The sequence below is a fragment of the Festucalex cinctus genome, chromosome 5, assembly GCF_051991245.1.
Source record: "Festucalex cinctus isolate MCC-2025b chromosome 5, RoL_Fcin_1.0, whole genome shotgun sequence".
In the NCBI taxonomy this organism is placed as follows: Eukaryota; Metazoa; Chordata; class Actinopteri; order Syngnathiformes; family Syngnathidae; genus Festucalex; species Festucalex cinctus.
Window position 1 is genome coordinate 12,420,692 of NC_135415.1, and position 17,256 is coordinate 12,437,947.

Genomic DNA, 17,256 nt, shown 5'->3' on the forward strand with positions numbered 1-17,256 from the left:
TGTGTATTTTTTTTTAATAATCATTTTGAGGCCTCTGGAATGTTTTTCAAAGTGAATTTGGAGAATGTGGCATTCTAAGTCAAAAAATACACTTGTCATTTTCTGAAACCTTTATATTTTTTCTTTGTGTGAAATAAAAATGTTACAATAAATAAAATACAATTGACTTCTTTTTTTTTTTTTAAATAAGCATTTAACCCATGTTCATCTCAAACCCTTTGTCATGATCATCACCAAAATAATCGTAGTCGAATAAAATATTCACAATGAGCAAAAAAGCAACACACTAAATGTTCCAGTTCTTCTAAAATTATTCTGCCTGGGAGAAAAACAAACCAAAAATTTAACAAAAAGTAGACAGAATAATTAAAAGGCAACTGGCATACTAAAAAATATCAACGCCCAATCACAATCAATTTAAAAAAATAAAAATAAACAAATTGTGGAGCCCGATTGTCAATTTCAAGTTGATGTGCGAGTTGTGACAAAGAAACAAGACTAAACTCGTTACATCACAGTACAGTACATTGTACTTTAGAAAACCTACAGTAATGACAATTAAATAAAATGTATATAATTCAGTATTTTTTGGTTTATTTGTATTCATTTTTTTTTTTTTTTTTTTTGCATATTGTACTACTGCTTGTTATGTGCGCCTTGGCCACCAGGGGGCAGAATAATACAGACATACGATACACAGGAGGAGGTGGCTGTCAAAAATATATACCTGTGAGTATTTTTACCGTTTGTGTTAAAGTATTTATTGTATAGAAAAAGTGTTAAATAACACTGCGACACAGATGTGATTTGTTGGCCTGTTTATGGCTGTTTTGTTTGTTGAAAACAAACCGCATAGAGCAAGATAACAAAAACGGTGGCGTTAAGTGTCGGGCAATTGGCTTTAAGTCAAGATTCTTGTTTCTTTGCCGTTACATCTCGTAATGTTTTTGGCTTCGTATTTCAAAGACGAATTGCTCTGTATGCATGACATGAATATTCACATATTCAAAATCAACTCAATGGGAAACTCTGACAGGAAGTGGCGTTCTTTCACAACAAAAGCCCCTCGTCTGGTCCCAGTAGCACTTTTCAAAATAAGGTCCGCGAGGGAAAAATTAAAAAACGAGTCCGTTTGGAAAAAAGGAGCAGGAAGTTAGAAACAAAAAACAAAAACAAAAAAAGAAGCTTTGGTAAACGTTTTCTCCGTCCAAGAAATCACATCAACATTCGGAGAAATTTTTCAGAAAATATTTGCAAAACTTTCTACGTTAAATATCGTCTTCATGGCAAACTACATTCAAAAACATCCTTAAAATATCTAATTTCACGCAATAAAAGCCTCTTAAAAAAAAAAAGAAAAAAAAAAAGTGGTGCTCAGTGCGGCTAGCCTCGTTAGCAGGTCGAGACATTTTAGTGCTTCTTCAGTAGTACAATGCTAACAGGTTAGCAGTTTAGAGGTTAGCAACGAGACCAGGCTTATACCACACATGCTCAAATTTTGTTAACTGAACAAATTAGCGCTTTGTAGTTGTAGAGACAATAGCAGCCAAGAAAATGCTTGCTTAACATCACAAACTGAAAAAAGCGCATTTTAGCTGAGCACATCTATGACTTACCTTGTTTAGTGGATAACAAATGAGCAGTGAATGAAGCTAAATTGCTAACAGAAGCAACCGTTTTAAATCTTTAAAAATTTTATCCTTTGAGTTGCTATATATTCTTTTAACATCTCTACTTGTAAGTATACATTTTTGGGGGGCACTCTGTGCAGCTAGCATGGTTAGCAGTAGGAACATTTTATTGCTTCATCAACTTCAGTAGTAGAATGCTAACAGCGTTAGCAGCTAGGCTAGCTTTGCACCACACACATGCTCAAATGTCGTTAGCTGAACCAGCTAGCGCTACATTATCAAACTAGTATTGGCCAACAAAATGCTAACTTTCTTAACGTGAGAAACCCGAGATGATTGTGTCTAAAGTTGTCTGCCCCCAGCCAACTACTCATATACAGTAAATAAAACAAACATTTTTTTTCTATGAAGTTATATTTATCCTCTTAGCATCTCCGCTAGTTACTAGCGTTTTTTTCCCCACCCTGTGCACAACATGCTGGTTATTACGGCATCTAAAGTAACAAGTTAACGATGTTAACTTATGTAATTTGATGCCCCCGTCTAACTACTCGGAAATATATAAAACTTTTCTCGCCGTCTAAATGTTCAAATCTACGAAATGTGTCCATGCTAGCTAGCTACATAGATACATTTTATTTTTGTTTTATTCAAGTATTTTTTTTATTTTTTTAAATATCATGAGTAGCTATATATTAGCTCAGCATTTCTTTATGTACATCAGAATGTTGCATGTTTGTGTTCTACTTTGGTGACTTTACGGACGCGCGGGCTAAAAGTGGGCGGTCGCCGGTTAGCGCGTGTGCTAGGCCGCTAACCGTCAGTGCAACGTGGGCTTTGACCACTTTGGGTCAAAGATGGCGGTTGGATGCAATGCTCCAAAACCGGTGGAAGACTTTTCTTTACCCCCCTTGTATTTTTTTTTTTTTACTTTTTTTTTTTTTTTTTAGTTCAGCTTTCAAGTTGGATGAAGAGTTGTCCGGATTTGTAGTTGTGTGTATACCACACAACTCATGCAGTGGGGGGCAGGAGGCCTCGGTCCTTCAGGTGCGAGGTGAGCGTGTTGAAGATGCTCAGTTGCTGCTCTGGCTGCAGCATCAGCAGCTGCTGCAGGACTTTGCTCGGATTGGGACCCCTGCCATGAAAAACATCGGGAAATAAAATAAGGATTCGGGCCACTGTTCATTTTGACAAGAAAATGGCAGATTTTCTAGTCATGCCAACGAAATGAAGTTCGCTTTTGGGGCTAAAAATAAAAAAAGTCTCTAGGAGGGAAAAAAATGAGCCTAAAATGGCTGTTTCATACCAAAATGGCTTCTAGCCATGCTATCAAAATGAAGCTCGCTTTTGGGGCTGGGCTAAATACTACTACTACTAATAATAATAATCATCATCATCATCATCATCATAAAGTCTCTAGGAAGGACAAATGAGCCTAAAATGGCCACTTCAGACCAAAATGGCAGATTTTCTAGCCATGCCAACGAAATTGAAGAAATGAGCCGAAAATGGCCGCCCTCATACCAAAATGGCAGATTTCTAGCCATGCCAACGAAATTGAGCTCGCTTTTGGGGCTAAAAAATAAAAGTAAAAAAAATCTCTAGGAGAGATCAATGAGCCTAAAATGGCCACTTCATATCAAAATGGCAGATTTTCTAGCCATGCCAACGAAATTGAAGAAATGAGCCTAAAATGGCCGCCCTCATACCAAAATGGCAGATTTCTAGCCATGCCAACGAAATTGAGCTTGCTTTTGGGGCTTTAAAAAAAAAAAAAAAAAAAAAAAAAAAAAAAAAAAAAAAAGGAGGGTAAAAATTAGCCTAAAATGGCTGCTGATTTTCTGTGTGTCTATTTCAGACACGGCTTCTTGAGACTTTTTTTTTTTTTTTTTAAATTGTACGCCTTCATGTTGCTAAATGAAGATGGCTTCCGGGGGTCAGAATTTTTCTCCTCGCACCTGATGAAGCTGGCGATGTAGACGTGGGTGAAGGTCGCCATCAGGTACTGACAGTCGAAGCGGTCCATGATGCCTCCGTGTCCCGGGATGGTGCTGGCAAAGTCCTAGGAGAGACAATTGTCAGCATTATGACGTCATAATGCTCGACGTCACAACATAATAGCGAGCGAGCGGGCGATTGACTTTGATCTTGAAGGCTCGCTTGAAGCCGCTGGCGAAGAAGCCGCCAAAAGGACCGATGAGTGACGCGAAGGAGGACAGGAAAATGCTGTGGATCTGGAAAGGGTACAGTGTCACCGTTTCCTGAGAGACAAAAATGCAAGAAGACATCATTTATTGCAATTCGTTAGCATCTCTATTGGATCATAAAAAATGTTGTTTGCAATATGTTGGCTTTTTATTTTAGGCAAGATCATTGAAAAAAAAAAAAAATCAATATATGAATGTATTTTTTTTTAAATAGATTTTTTTAAAACACTCCATTATTTTGGTTACCAAATTAATCAATTTTCTTTATTATTTACTTAAATATACACTTCTGTATTATACTTAATTTAATTTGACTAAATGGTTACCTTCATATTTTTCATATATTTAAAAAAAAAAAAAAAAAAAAATCTGTTTCCAATATTTTTCTAAACCTTTTTTTTAATTAAAAGTGTCTACGTTGGTTAACTTCAAGTTAATTATTTTAATTGTTTGGTTAAGTTCAGTTAAAAATTATTCTTGTTACCTTCTTATTATATTTGTAATACTTTGTCTGATCACTATTTAGTTAACTTATTTCCAATACATTTTATTAGATTAAAAATTAAAAAAAAAAACTAGAGGCCTGTACATGTTGCTTACCTTATTGTTTAAAAACATTTTTAAAAAACAGTTTGCATTATACTTTTAATTTTTAAGTTTTTTTCAATTAAAAAAAGAGGCTTCCAATATTTTCATCACTTTATTTTAAAAAAATTAAAAAAATCTTTATTTACTTTAAATTGATTTTTTTGGTATTTTATTTATTTACTTTAACAAAAAAAAAATAACATGGTTATTTTTGCATTTTTTTTGCCTTAAAAATTTGAATCATTCATTTTTAAATGAATTAACATATTCCAGTTTATTTCTAAACAAATTTTGACCCAAAAAAAATCTTTAAAATTACAGAAAGAATGAAAAAACTTATTAGATTAGAAATAATAAAAACAGGCCTGTACAACATGTTGCTTACCTTACTGTTTAAAGACATTTTTAAAAAACAGTTTGCATTATACTTGTATTTATTTATTTATTTTCAATTAAAAAAAAAAAGAGGCTTCCAATATTTTCATGATTTTATTCCTTTTTAATAATTAAAAAAAATATTTACTGTACTTTATTAAAAAATAATGTTTTATTGATTCACTGAAATTATTTACTTAAAAAAATAACATGGTATTTTTGCATTTTTTTGATGCCTTAAAAAAATGTGAATCATTAATTTTTATTCCAGTTCATTTCTAAACAAATTTTGACAAAAAATAAATAAAAAATACCAAAAGGATGACCGCTTCCAATACAGTACTTGTCTTAAAAGAATCATACACAGATTTCAAAGACACCGAGAGCCCCTCCCACTATTTTAGTCCTGCCCACCAAGGAAATGATGCTGCAATATTTGTAAAAGACGTGCGAGGCTCTCACCCACGGCAGCGCGTTGCGCACGAGCGCAGGCAGCTTGTACTGCTGCAGCACAAACAAGTCGGACGGCTCGCATTCCTCGGTGAACAAGCTGCCGCTCTCGCTACTCAGGCCCACCGGACACACAAAGTACTGGAACTGCGACAGCAGTGACGACAACTACGCAAACACAAAACACATAAGTGTGTATATTTTACTTGTGTATTGACGTTGGTATGTTGTTGTGCATATGTGGTCACATATGTTGCATGTGTTGTTGAGATGTTGTGGACGCTTTGTTTGCATCCGCACTCACGATGAATCCAAAAACGACGGTGAAGAAGTAACCTCCGATGAATCCCTCCCACGTCTTCTTTGGCGACAGCTGGAAACACAAACAAACATTTATTGAAAGTAGTTTTCATCGATGGTGCTCAATCGTGTGTTCTTGTTGAAACGTCTTTCTTCCTGGACAAATGGTTAGGTTATCTCCTAGTTAGCTTCCTTTTCACAAACGTGTCTCTTTAAATTGATTGTGTGTTCATTAGGGATGTAGCAATATCCAAACATCACGATACGATATTATCACGATATGAAGGTCACGATTCGATAATTAATACGATGTTGTGGGGAGGTTGGCGATACAAAAGAAGGTCACAATATTATTAAAAAAAAAAAAAAAAAAAAAAGCTCATACAACAACAAAAAACATTGTACATTACAACATGAAAAATAGGAGTGTGGCGATAGATCGATATTGTGATACTAGGTCTCCCACTAGATTATCGATACATCTACGCAAATATTGTGATATTTGTAGTTAATATACAGCCACTATAACGGCTCCATTGTTGTTACTTGGTGGGCCACTAGGGGGAGCGCCTCATAAGAGTGGCGGGAAAATGGATGGAAGTCTTCAGGCGAAGAAGACTCATGAGGTTTTGTTTTATTATTATTATTATTATTATTATTATTATTATTATTATTATTATTATTATTATTGCTACTACTACTATTATTATTATTATTATTATTAACATATATTTATTGATATTTATATTATTATTATTTATTTTATTTTTATTTATTATTTATTTATATTATTATTAGTTTATGATTAGTTTTAATTAAGGGGTCAAGAAAATGGATGGATTAGTTTTATCCTAAATGATCGTGGATTTATTACTTGAGCAATATATCGATCATCGTGGTATCGACATATCGTGAGATATATATATATATATATATATATATATATATATATATATATATATATATATATATATATATATATATATATATATATATATTCCAAGGAAAGAAGATGCAGATTTATTTAAGAGGATCTTTACCTGAAAATGGAATACATGGGATTTTATCAAAACGGAGTTTCTTCTTCTCAACATTCACCCCCCCAAAATTGACAAAAACGAGTTTTTCATTTTGCGCTCACCTTGATGAGTGGCGTGCGTCCAAAGAAGAAGCCGAACAGGTATGCGCCGATGTCGTTGCAGATCACGATGGAGATGGGCACGATGAACCTAAAAAAATAAAATATTTATTTATTTATTTATTTTTTTAAATGTGTGATGCCACATCAGTTTGTGCTGGCGCATTATGATAATTCATATTGATGAGCCTCACGTGAAGGTAGTTTAATTGTTAGTGTTGAATAATTGAACTAGTGAATACAGAGGTTTATGCAACATGACTCGACGCATGCCATTTTTTGCAACACTGATTGGCAACTACAAATTATTCACAAATTTTTGGGTCCCTGTTCCAATTGGCCGTCAATGGCAAACGCTCTATATGGCTTACCAGATCATTCCTTCAAACAGGTTCTGAATGACAAGGTGCGACTGAGTCACCACAATCAACAGCGTCACATGGGTCCACGCAAACTGGAATGGCAAACACACAAACACACCCAAATAACGACACACAACGTAAAGTGTCACAGCACTGGAATGTGGCTCAATATTTTGATTGACAGATGAGTGAAAGCGCATCAAAAAGCACGACTATATATGCTGACTAATCATTAATTATATCCTGGAGTGCATTCGTTATCAATCAATTAGCCGTTTAATCGAGAATAAGTATGACACAGCATGTAGGCAGTGTTAGCGGTTAGCATTGCTGTTTGTATACACACCATGTAAAACTGCAGGCGGTAATGTTTCTTCACTAAACTCAGCACAAACATGCAGAAACCTAAAAAGAAAAAAAACAAAACGTGCCATCAGCGTGAGACATCAAAAGATAACATCAAACATGTCCAAGATGACATACTTGGCATGATTAATATGACAGAAACATATACCACGTATTTATTTCTCGTGGAGCCTGTTCTACATGCGGCCATGTTTGTAATCTGAGAACATGAAACATACTTTTTACCCCCGTTTAACCCCCACACATAAGTGTGTTTAGCTTTAGCCGGCTAACACTACCACAGCACATCACAACAATTAGCATTAGCAGGTTAGCTAAATTGCATATTTACTTTACATAGAGCTATGCTGCATTCGAGCATGGTCGGATATATCCGAGTTGTTTTTTCCCAGTTCCAACCTGAAAGCGTTTGAGGCGAAAGTAAACAACCAAAAATGGCGGATAGCGGTAAATTGTTTTTTATTTTGGTCCTCAAAGCTCATTTTGACCTGCAGCAAACTTACCTGCTCGCAATTTTGCTTCATTTATTGTTAGGATTTTACAAGCATTTCATACAGTTCAGTAGTTCACAGTATAATTTCATGCAGGGAGATAGCGGCATTCTGTCACGTACGTTGCGTTACGTTGAATATTTATGAATGAAGAAAACTATCTAGTTTTATACTCGAGTAAATTGTGTTTTACCATTCAGACTGACGTCACATTGTAGTCCGTCGGTGAAGTCGGGTTCCTTTTTTTCCCCGAATTCGCAAGTGGAATTTCCGAGTTCAAGGGGGCGTTCCCGCACACACTTCCTGGTTTGAACTCGGAAACGTCTGACTTCCGAGCATCCTCAAATGCAGCATTAGCGTCAATCAGCTCAAATAACCAGAGGACACCACCAGCGTTAGCTCTAGCCAGCTAGCAAGATGACAGAACACAGGACTATTAGCTTTAGCTTTTGTCAGTTAACGACATAACACCATTAGCATTAGCCAGTTAGCTAAAGTGTGTCTTTATTTGACATACAGTTAGTGTCAGTCAGCTCAAATTACCACATGACACCACCAGCGTTAGTTTCAGCCAGCTAGCAAGACAACAGATCACGAGACTATTAGCTTAGCTTTTGTCAGTTAACGACACTGGTCCCCACTTTCACATAACGTAACGTAGCGTAATGTAACGTACCATAACAACTGGGTTAGTTTCTGCCAGCTAGCATGACCACACGCAGCACACCATTTAAATTAGCATTAGCCAGCCACAGCACATATCCATTTGACATACACCGTGAGTTTGAGACAGCTACAATCATTTACGTTAACTTTAGCCACCTAGCATGACCGCAACACACATTTTACATTCAGTTAGCTTTAGCCAACTCATGCGACCCCACCAACATACCTAAATAGATAAACACTATGTGCGTTAGCTTTAGCTAGCACCAATAATCCCATTTGCAGAGTGTAGATAAGGATTTGGAAGTACGAAAAGTCAACACTGTGACTTAAATTGACCAAAAAGAAGTTACATGGAAAGCTTTAAGGAGAATTCAGGCATGGGTGTGAGCCTGTGAGGGTTCAACAAGCGCACGCAGGTAGGCTTACCTGCCAGGTACAAGGCGAAGGAGATAAACCTGTGGTAGCGAGACAGGAACTGTAGGGGCTCCTCTCTCTGCACCAGCGCGCCAAAGTAGTCAGCGAGAGTTTCACCGTAGAAGAAGTAGTTGACGCACACCAGGAAGTACCTCAACACATTACATTACAACATTACAATCATATACATAAACATACCACATAACAAAACACAAACACACGTATACAATCATCGATAAACACAACATTATTTCATCATTTCAGAAAATTAAAAAAAACAAAAAAAAAACGCGCATGCACACTATACAGCTGTTCAACGTGGACAATGGACATATCATCTTCCAACACAGCAGTGAACTTTGAACCCAATGTGTGTGTGTGTGTGTGTGTGTGTGTGTGCTCTCCTCACCAGCTGAGCGTCCTGAACCAGGGCAGGTCGTACGAGCGGTAGACCTTGTAGCCGATTGTAATGATTTCCTGGAAACACTTGATTTGCACCGTCATCACCTACGACCCACGCACAAACATGTCGTTAAGGCCACTCAGTCATTTTAAATTAGTTGCGACTGTAATAATTTAAAAAAATAATAAGTGGCCATGATAGGTTTTAACAACTCCTCAAAATGTAATTAAATAGTCGGATTAATAAAAAACAAGACAAAACCACTTAAAGCAAGCCTGAAAGGCAACATACTTTAAGGTACAATAATTAAAGCACACCCAGTCCCCCCACAGAGTAATTAGAGTTAAATAATAATTAAATAAAGATAATAATAAAATAAATACACAAATGAATAATAATAATAGTTAAAGAAAGAGATTATTTAGGTAATAATAGTTCAAGCTCCCCAAAAAGATGTTGAGATGTTGGGCACCCTCATTTCCATCAGACCAGATCATAATAATAAAAAAATAAATAAAATAAAGCAACTTCAGAATGTATAATAAAAGGAAACGGTGCGTACAATCAAAATGAGAGCAATTGGTCCTAAGTAGATTATGAGGAAGAAGCCGGAAATCATGGCGAGAGACAAAACTCCTCGGATCCAGTAGTTCTTCCATCTGTTGATGCCACAAAAACAACAACATTCATTCATTGATTTATTTACAAGACATTTCAAATGTTGAACTCATTGACTGGCAGCCATTTTGACTGAAGCAACCCCCTTCGCTCCCAGCTCTTTTCCTGGATTTTGACTGATTTTTTCAAGGCCCACAGTATTGTGTTCTTTTGCTATAAAAACACAGAACCTACCAAAAGAAAGATTAGAAGTGTATTTCTATGTGTTAATAATAATATGTTTCATCATTATTCACAAATCTGTTTAGAACAGTGGGAAAACAGCTTGTTTTCAACATTTCCCTGGTTGATCTCTTATACTCTGCTGCCACCTTCTGGCCGTTTTTGTAATTACTACCATTGCTTCACGTGTCTTCTCTGCAGTTGAGAACTAGCATAAAAAAATAAAATAAAAAAACAAAACAAAAAACGCATACGTTTTTGGGAGCAAATGAGATAAGAACAAGTTAACACGAGCTGATCTTTCAATACTGTAAAAATAACTCCTGGAATGTTTTCAGATTTGTTAGAGTGTAAAACAAAACAAAAACTAAAAACAAATAAATAACTGTCAGTCGACTCCGGTTTGTTGTGAAAGAAACACAAAAAGGTGTGAAAAGAGTGTAATGTGCATACCAGGCCACTAGTTGGCGATATTACTTTGTAAAGAAACAGATGAAAAGTTAAATTTTCAGTAGGGCTGCACTATATTTGAAAATCATGTGGTATACGATATAGTTGCCGAATATAGCAATATCGATATTATTGCAATATTTAACATGTACCTAAGGAAATGACATTTTTATGATCTAACGATGGAATTACAGCAAAACAATCAAAGTCAATATATTCTTAGTTAATTAATTGTAATTACATCCTGATAATGTTCCACTATTGGATGGTGGTGCACATTTTAGTTAGCGGCATGACTAGTCAAATTCTGATAAAAGCATAAAATTCCAAATGAAACTTAATTGCATGTCTTTGCGATATGCACGTTGCATGGACCAATATCGTGATATCGATATATTTATGATATATTGTGCAGCCCTAATTTTCAGGTGACAAAATCGACACACTTTTGATCGAAAAGGATCCGGCGTTAGCAGTTCCTTGAGCACGGACCTCCACCAAGGCAAAATTGCTCCCCCGAATGTTGGCACGTTTACAATGTGACCCCGTATGGCCGGGTTTTATGTGGAGATGTCAAGGCAAGGTGAGGCGTTACCTGGGCGGCAGGCCCTCCAGGGCCTTGTTGAGACATTGCGGCGTGTTGTCAGTGTCTGCCGTGGACGCCGGTACGTCGGCGGCGTCCGCCTTGGTGTCCACGTCGCACTCGCCCTCCGCGTCACCGTGCATGCCCACCGGCCTGTCATCCTCCCCTTCGGCCTCCTTCAGACACAAAAATCAAACGATAATTTTGAGCGGTTAACATTTATACGACAAACGTGATGGAGAGAGGAACATAAACAAGCAGTGATGGGATTGCCGAGTTGATATGAGATCTGGTTTGAGGCGGTTCTGCTTTATGTGATGGAACGCTTGACGGTGAACATGTCAAAATGTCAAAATGTCCATGAAATCTACATTAAAGCTATATAGATTATAATCTATGCTCAAGTATAAGAAGTAAAAGCTGATTTTTGCACCTAGACAATATTTGATAAACTGGTTTAAAACAAACAAACAAACAAAAAAACAGTAAAAAACAAGAGTTGGAACAGTGGCGAATGCACCTGATTAAACTTAAAAGGACTAAGGATTAAACTACCAGTGATTGTCACATCCACCGAAGTGGGGTGAAATTTGTTCTCCGCATATGACCCATCCCCCGAGGGAGCGGTGAGCAGCAGGGGGCCGCGCTCGGGAATCATTTGGTGATCTAACCCCCCAATTCCAACCCTTAATGCTGAGTGTCGAGCAGGGAGGCAATTGGGTCCCATTTTTATAGTCTTTGGTATGACCCGGCTGGGTGATTGAACCCACAACCTCCCAGTCTCAGGGTGGACACTCTACCACTAGACCACTGAGCTGGTATGATGCCATTCCACTCCACTCCCGCAGGCGGCGGTAATGTGGATTACAAAGCAAAAATCAAGCCTCTGCTTTTCACCCCTTTCGCCCTTTTTCTTGCGGTATTAAGCATGTCCAAAAAAGGCCAACTGGAGGAACGGGTCCAGTTGCTTTGTCACGCTTGACAAGTTAACTTGCTCACTGGAGCTAACGCTAACGCTCGAACGCCGCCGGGATCCCGTCAGGCAGCGAAAAGAGACAACCAAAAAAGGCAAATGAAGCAGAAAGACAGACTAGAGGCAGACGACATCATCCTTGACTAAATATAGAAATACAGATTTAAAACGCTGTCTCGATGAGTTTTATTTTTTTTATGTGTGTGCATATGTATATATATAAAAATAGTTGTCACTTATCTAAGAAAAAGCTGCATGTATTTTTATTAATTATTTTAATTATTATTAATTAATTATTTTTTTTATTTTTTAATACGTTTTTTTTAATATCTCTTAAAAAATATGCCAATTTTATAAGAAAAGAGTAAGAATTTTCTATATGCTTTTTTTTTTTCAAATTTTTCTCGAAAAATATTAAATTTAAAACATGAATATTCCATTAATTTATTTTAAAATTGTACTGTTTTTGCACAACAAAATCTTTAAACGTGGATTTATTATTCACATTTTTCTAGAAAAATATCACTTTTAAAACGTGAATATTCTATTATTTTAAAATTGCATTGTTTTTGCAAAACAAAATCTTTAAACATGTGGCTTTATTATTCTTATTCGATTTTTTTTTCTAGAAAAATACGACTTTTAAAAGATGAATATTCTAGTATTTTAAAATTGCACTGTTTTTGCAAAACAAAATTTTTACACGTGGCTTTATTATCTCTTATGATCACATTTCTTGAAAAAGTATGACTTTTTTCCTCTCTGAAAATTTTACTTTTTTTTTTTTTTTTTCCCATCTTGATTGCACTTTTTTAAAGTGACTTTATTATCTCAACATTACAACTCCGTCCTGAGGGAAAAAACAAAAACATTTTTTTTTTCACCCTCAGAAAAAAAAATCAATTAAGATTACTTTTTAGGAAAAAAAAAAACTTTTTTGTTTAAATAAACAGACTTTAATTCTTAAGTTTTTGACTTTTTAAACCTAAATAAATAAATAAATAAATAAATAAATAAATAAATAAATAAAATAAAATAAAATAAAATAAAATAAAATAAAATAAAATAAAATAAAATAAAATAAAAATCACATTTATCAAAATAAAATAACTTAATATTACGGCTATTTTCCATCACAAAAACTGAATCATTGTCAATATGAATTTGAGTAGGAAGGAAATGTTGCGATTTCCAAGCAATATGTTTTTTTTCCACTATGTCCCCTCTTCCACCGCTTTTGTTTATTCATTCATTCCTACATTGGCGTCTTTTCATCCCCAAATCAAGAGTGCAAATAATCAATGTTGTTGCCATCATCACATGACATGTCTGCATGCTTCATTCAACACAAACAACCATCAGATGACTGGAAGCAATCGTCCGCCGCAGAACTTGCAATTGGATCAGGGGTGAAGCTTTCAAACTTTCATCAAACCTCCATTTTGTATTTGCGCAGAAACGTCGTTTTTCGGTATCACTTCCTGTTTGAAAACAATCGCATCCGGCACCAGCGCGTCCGACCGCCGCGAAATCCGACACGCATGTTCCTCATTGACGGTGAGGCGCACGAAAGTCGACACGCTGTGAAATGCACTCGACTGGTCGTCAGCCATTTTGTTTTGAACTTGAAGGCCTCGTTTTTTTTCAGGGATTTTGGCCACAATTCCACTTTGTAAGAAGAATTAAGAGAAATCTTCCTTAAGAGTCTTCCTCACTCGTCCAACTGGTTCAAAGGTCAATGACACAATCCTGCACCGCCACACCCTCCGGAGCGGGGTAAAAGGTCAGCCGCCCTTCAGCATCCTGCCTACTCTAAGAACTCATTTCACCGGATATTTATGACTCGTGGTCTTATTTATCATGACAAAGGCTGTTAGATTAAGAAGAGAAAGGAATGAGACAGAACTGAATCATTGAATAAAATAGAATACAGTAGAATAGAATAAAGCTTTATTAGTCGCCCCGTTCAGGTTTTCCAGTAGCAAAATGGAGCTTAGCAGCACACAAAATGTATTTAGAACACCGGGCTGTACATGAATAATAAATAGTAACTCTGTTTCATATACTGTATGTGGATAAGAAATTATATTTTTTCAGACAAATCATAAAACTTTATTTTTTTTTAAAGGGGATAAAAGATTAAACCTGTGTTTTGGAAGAACTGTGATATGAAATGCACTTAAAAGAAAAAATATTCTCATATGATTCTCTAACTTATTGCTCCCAAAATAATACTTCTTTCTTGAAAGTAACTAGTTTCAGAAAAAAATCTTATTTTTTTTAAATTTAATTAATAAGGTTATAAGTAATCCCCACACACTACAACAGATAAAAATCACAATTATTGCAGTTAAAAAAAAAAAAAGTGATTCTCTTGAGATTTACTTTTTTCATAAAATATTTTTTTTCTGCCAGTTCATTCGTTCTATTTTTTTTATTTTTTATTTTTATTTTTTTGCTTTGAGAGGAAATACATATTTTATTGCCATAACATTGCAACATTTTTCTGTGGAATTTTTTTTATATATATAAAAAATTACTAAATAAACATGACTTGATTCTCAGAAGAATGACTTACTTTCTATGAAACATCCAATTTAATTCTTGTGAGTTTATTCATGTATTTCACAAAATTGACATTTCTGTCAAATAGCTTCTCAAAGAAAACTGGACTATGCTCTGACTATCATTTCACCATTTTTCCTCAACATACGACTATTTTCTTAAAATTACACGTTTGTCTCAAAATAAATACAACTATTCTCTTATTTAACATTAAGGTAAGGTTACAAAAAACAACTTTAATCCTAAATACAATTCCTTTTTTTTTTTTTTTTTTGTCCAAAAGAATATAGCATTTTATTCTCATAATAATTCAACTTTTTTGACAAAGGAAAAATTACTTTTCTTAAGCTTATCATTTTTACATTATTTCTTTTAATGAAATAAAGCTTGAATTTAGTCCTACATACAATACCTATTTTTGTTTTATTTTGTCTAAAACATATAGCATTTTATTCTAGCAACAATTCAATTTTTTTGACAAAGAAAAAATTATTATTCTTAAGCTTATAATTTTAGTTATATTAAAATATATTTTTTTTTATTAAATAAAGCTTGACTTTATTCTTGTAACACTGGGAAAAATGTGATTTTATTCTCTTAAAATAGTAATATAAAAAAAATCTTTTTTTCTGGCAAAGAAAATGTTGGGTTACATTCTTTCAACAATTTAATTTTTTTTACTTTTGACAGAAAAAAAGTGAAATTTATTCTCGTAATAGTGACATTGTTTTGTTTTACTCTTATAAAATTGCGGCTTTTTTCTTCAAACAACAACTACAAGGGGCAGCAGACATATTGGGCTAACAACATAACAGAAACATTACAGGAGTCCTTGTTAATATTAACATATATATTTTAACATTTTTTTTTTAAGTTTGTTTTTCTTTCGGAAGCCAACCCACCTTTTTCATAGAAAATACTTATTGGTGGTTTATCCTAGCTTTATCAATAATTTTGGGGGTTTGGTGATTTTCGTTTGTTGTTAAATACAGTTGAGGTTATGAGTTTTTCTTGTTGCTAGCTGCACTGAGACAACAACTTAAAATATTTCCTATATTATATATATATATATATATATATATATATATATATATATATATATATATATATATACACACACATATATATATATATATATATATAAAAAACTAGCAGGTAATGTTCTAAAGTTTGGTGACTAAAATGTGAAGTTTAAAGGAAGAGTTTCCCTTTTACTAGCGAGCTGGACGCGTTGTCAACATTGAATCAAAACGAGGAAAGCTATTTTTAGACCAGCAGAGGGATTAGCCACTTAGCTCGCTAACAAGCTAACAGGCTAATAATTAGCCTCGCTTCGGCTTGACAACCTCGACCAACTTGTCCAGACGACAACAAGCTAATTCATTTTTTATTAGCTTTATTTATTGACTTATTTATTTATTTACCTTATCGCTCAAGTTGTCGGTGCTGTCCACGTCCTCCCCGCCCCCGCCTCGACGCCGGAGCTCCGTCATGTCGCCTCCACCGCCCGCCGCCGGGACCTTGGAGAAAACCGCCCCCCGAGGATAGATGAGGGCAGCCCGGGAGAGGAGGCTCGCAAGGACGGACGGTCGCTCACTCTCGTCTCACGTCGGTTCTTCTCGGGCGGCTGGTCAAAAAGAGTCGCCGGTTGCGGAGCGTCAAACAAAGGCCGCGGGTAGTAAACGAAGCCGGGGAACGAGAAGCAAGCCACCACCAAAGATGTCCAAAAACCTCCGCTGACTGGGCTTGGGCTTGGACTGCGTGTTTATGTTTATCACCGCAGTCTACTGTCAAGTTAGCCTCACTGCGAGGAAACCACGTCCCAAATCGGGACTTTCAAAGTAAAGGATGAGGCGACGATAACGCCTAAAGCTTCCATTTATTTTGGTGGGTAAAACGGTTTTCGCTTCTGGTATGGCCTTCCTAGCGGTGACTTGATGCGCGTTTTGCTGCAGTTAAATCCAGAGGAGTCACTGCAGTTGATCTGTGCGCTTGCGCGAGACGCTTTCTGACGTCACCTAGCAACCAACTCAAACCGCTTCTTGAACGAAAATGACATTCAACTATTTTATTTCCTGAAAAATATGATCACCGGGGAAAAAAAGGACCCCCCCCCCCTCCATTAAAATGGTGATTTGTTTACAAAATAGAAAACTGCTTATTCATAAGGACTAATAAGGACACATTTCCTTTCATCATGTGACTGAGGATTTTTGTGTGTGTGTGTGTGAAAAATGTGACTTTATATTTGAGATTTCTTTTGAAGTTTACTTTCAATAAATACATTTTTTTTTCGAAAAATCTGACTTTTAAAAAAAAATATTTTACTGAAAAAAATGTAAATTTTCTTGAAAATGTGGTATTAAAAAAAAACGATTTTTTCCCAAAGAAATGTTTCCCTTAAAACCCTTTTCCATTGAAAACAATACGGTTTAATTGGAAAAATTGGGG

At 35.5% G+C, this 17,256-nt stretch overlaps 1 protein-coding gene across 2 annotated transcripts; it reads right to left on the reverse strand.

The window, feature by feature from the left end:
* Positions 1-92: 92 nt before the first annotated feature.
* cds1 (CDP-diacylglycerol synthase (phosphatidate cytidylyltransferase) 1) lies at positions 93-16,607 on the reverse strand. Of its 2 annotated transcripts, XM_077520505.1 has the most exons (14): positions 16,403-16,607; positions 16,230-16,325; positions 11,280-11,443; positions 9,957-10,053; positions 9,401-9,498; positions 9,004-9,143; positions 7,398-7,456; positions 7,061-7,143; positions 6,693-6,780; positions 5,556-5,624; positions 5,264-5,419; positions 3,773-3,892; positions 3,590-3,693; positions 93-2,766 (listed from the first exon to the last, which is right to left on the reverse strand). In XM_077520505.1, the coding sequence occupies exons 2-14, from the start codon at positions 16,296-16,298 to the stop codon at positions 2,643-2,645; spliced, it is 1,371 nt and encodes a 456-aa protein (XP_077376631.1). In that variant the 5' UTR covers positions 16,299-16,325; positions 16,403-16,607; the 3' UTR covers positions 93-2,642. The 2 variants fall into 2 exon arrangements, with proteins under 2 accessions (XP_077376631.1, XP_077376630.1); XM_077520504.1 differs by having other exon boundaries at positions 16,230-16,607.
* Between the last annotated feature and the right edge of the window lie 649 nt (positions 16,608-17,256).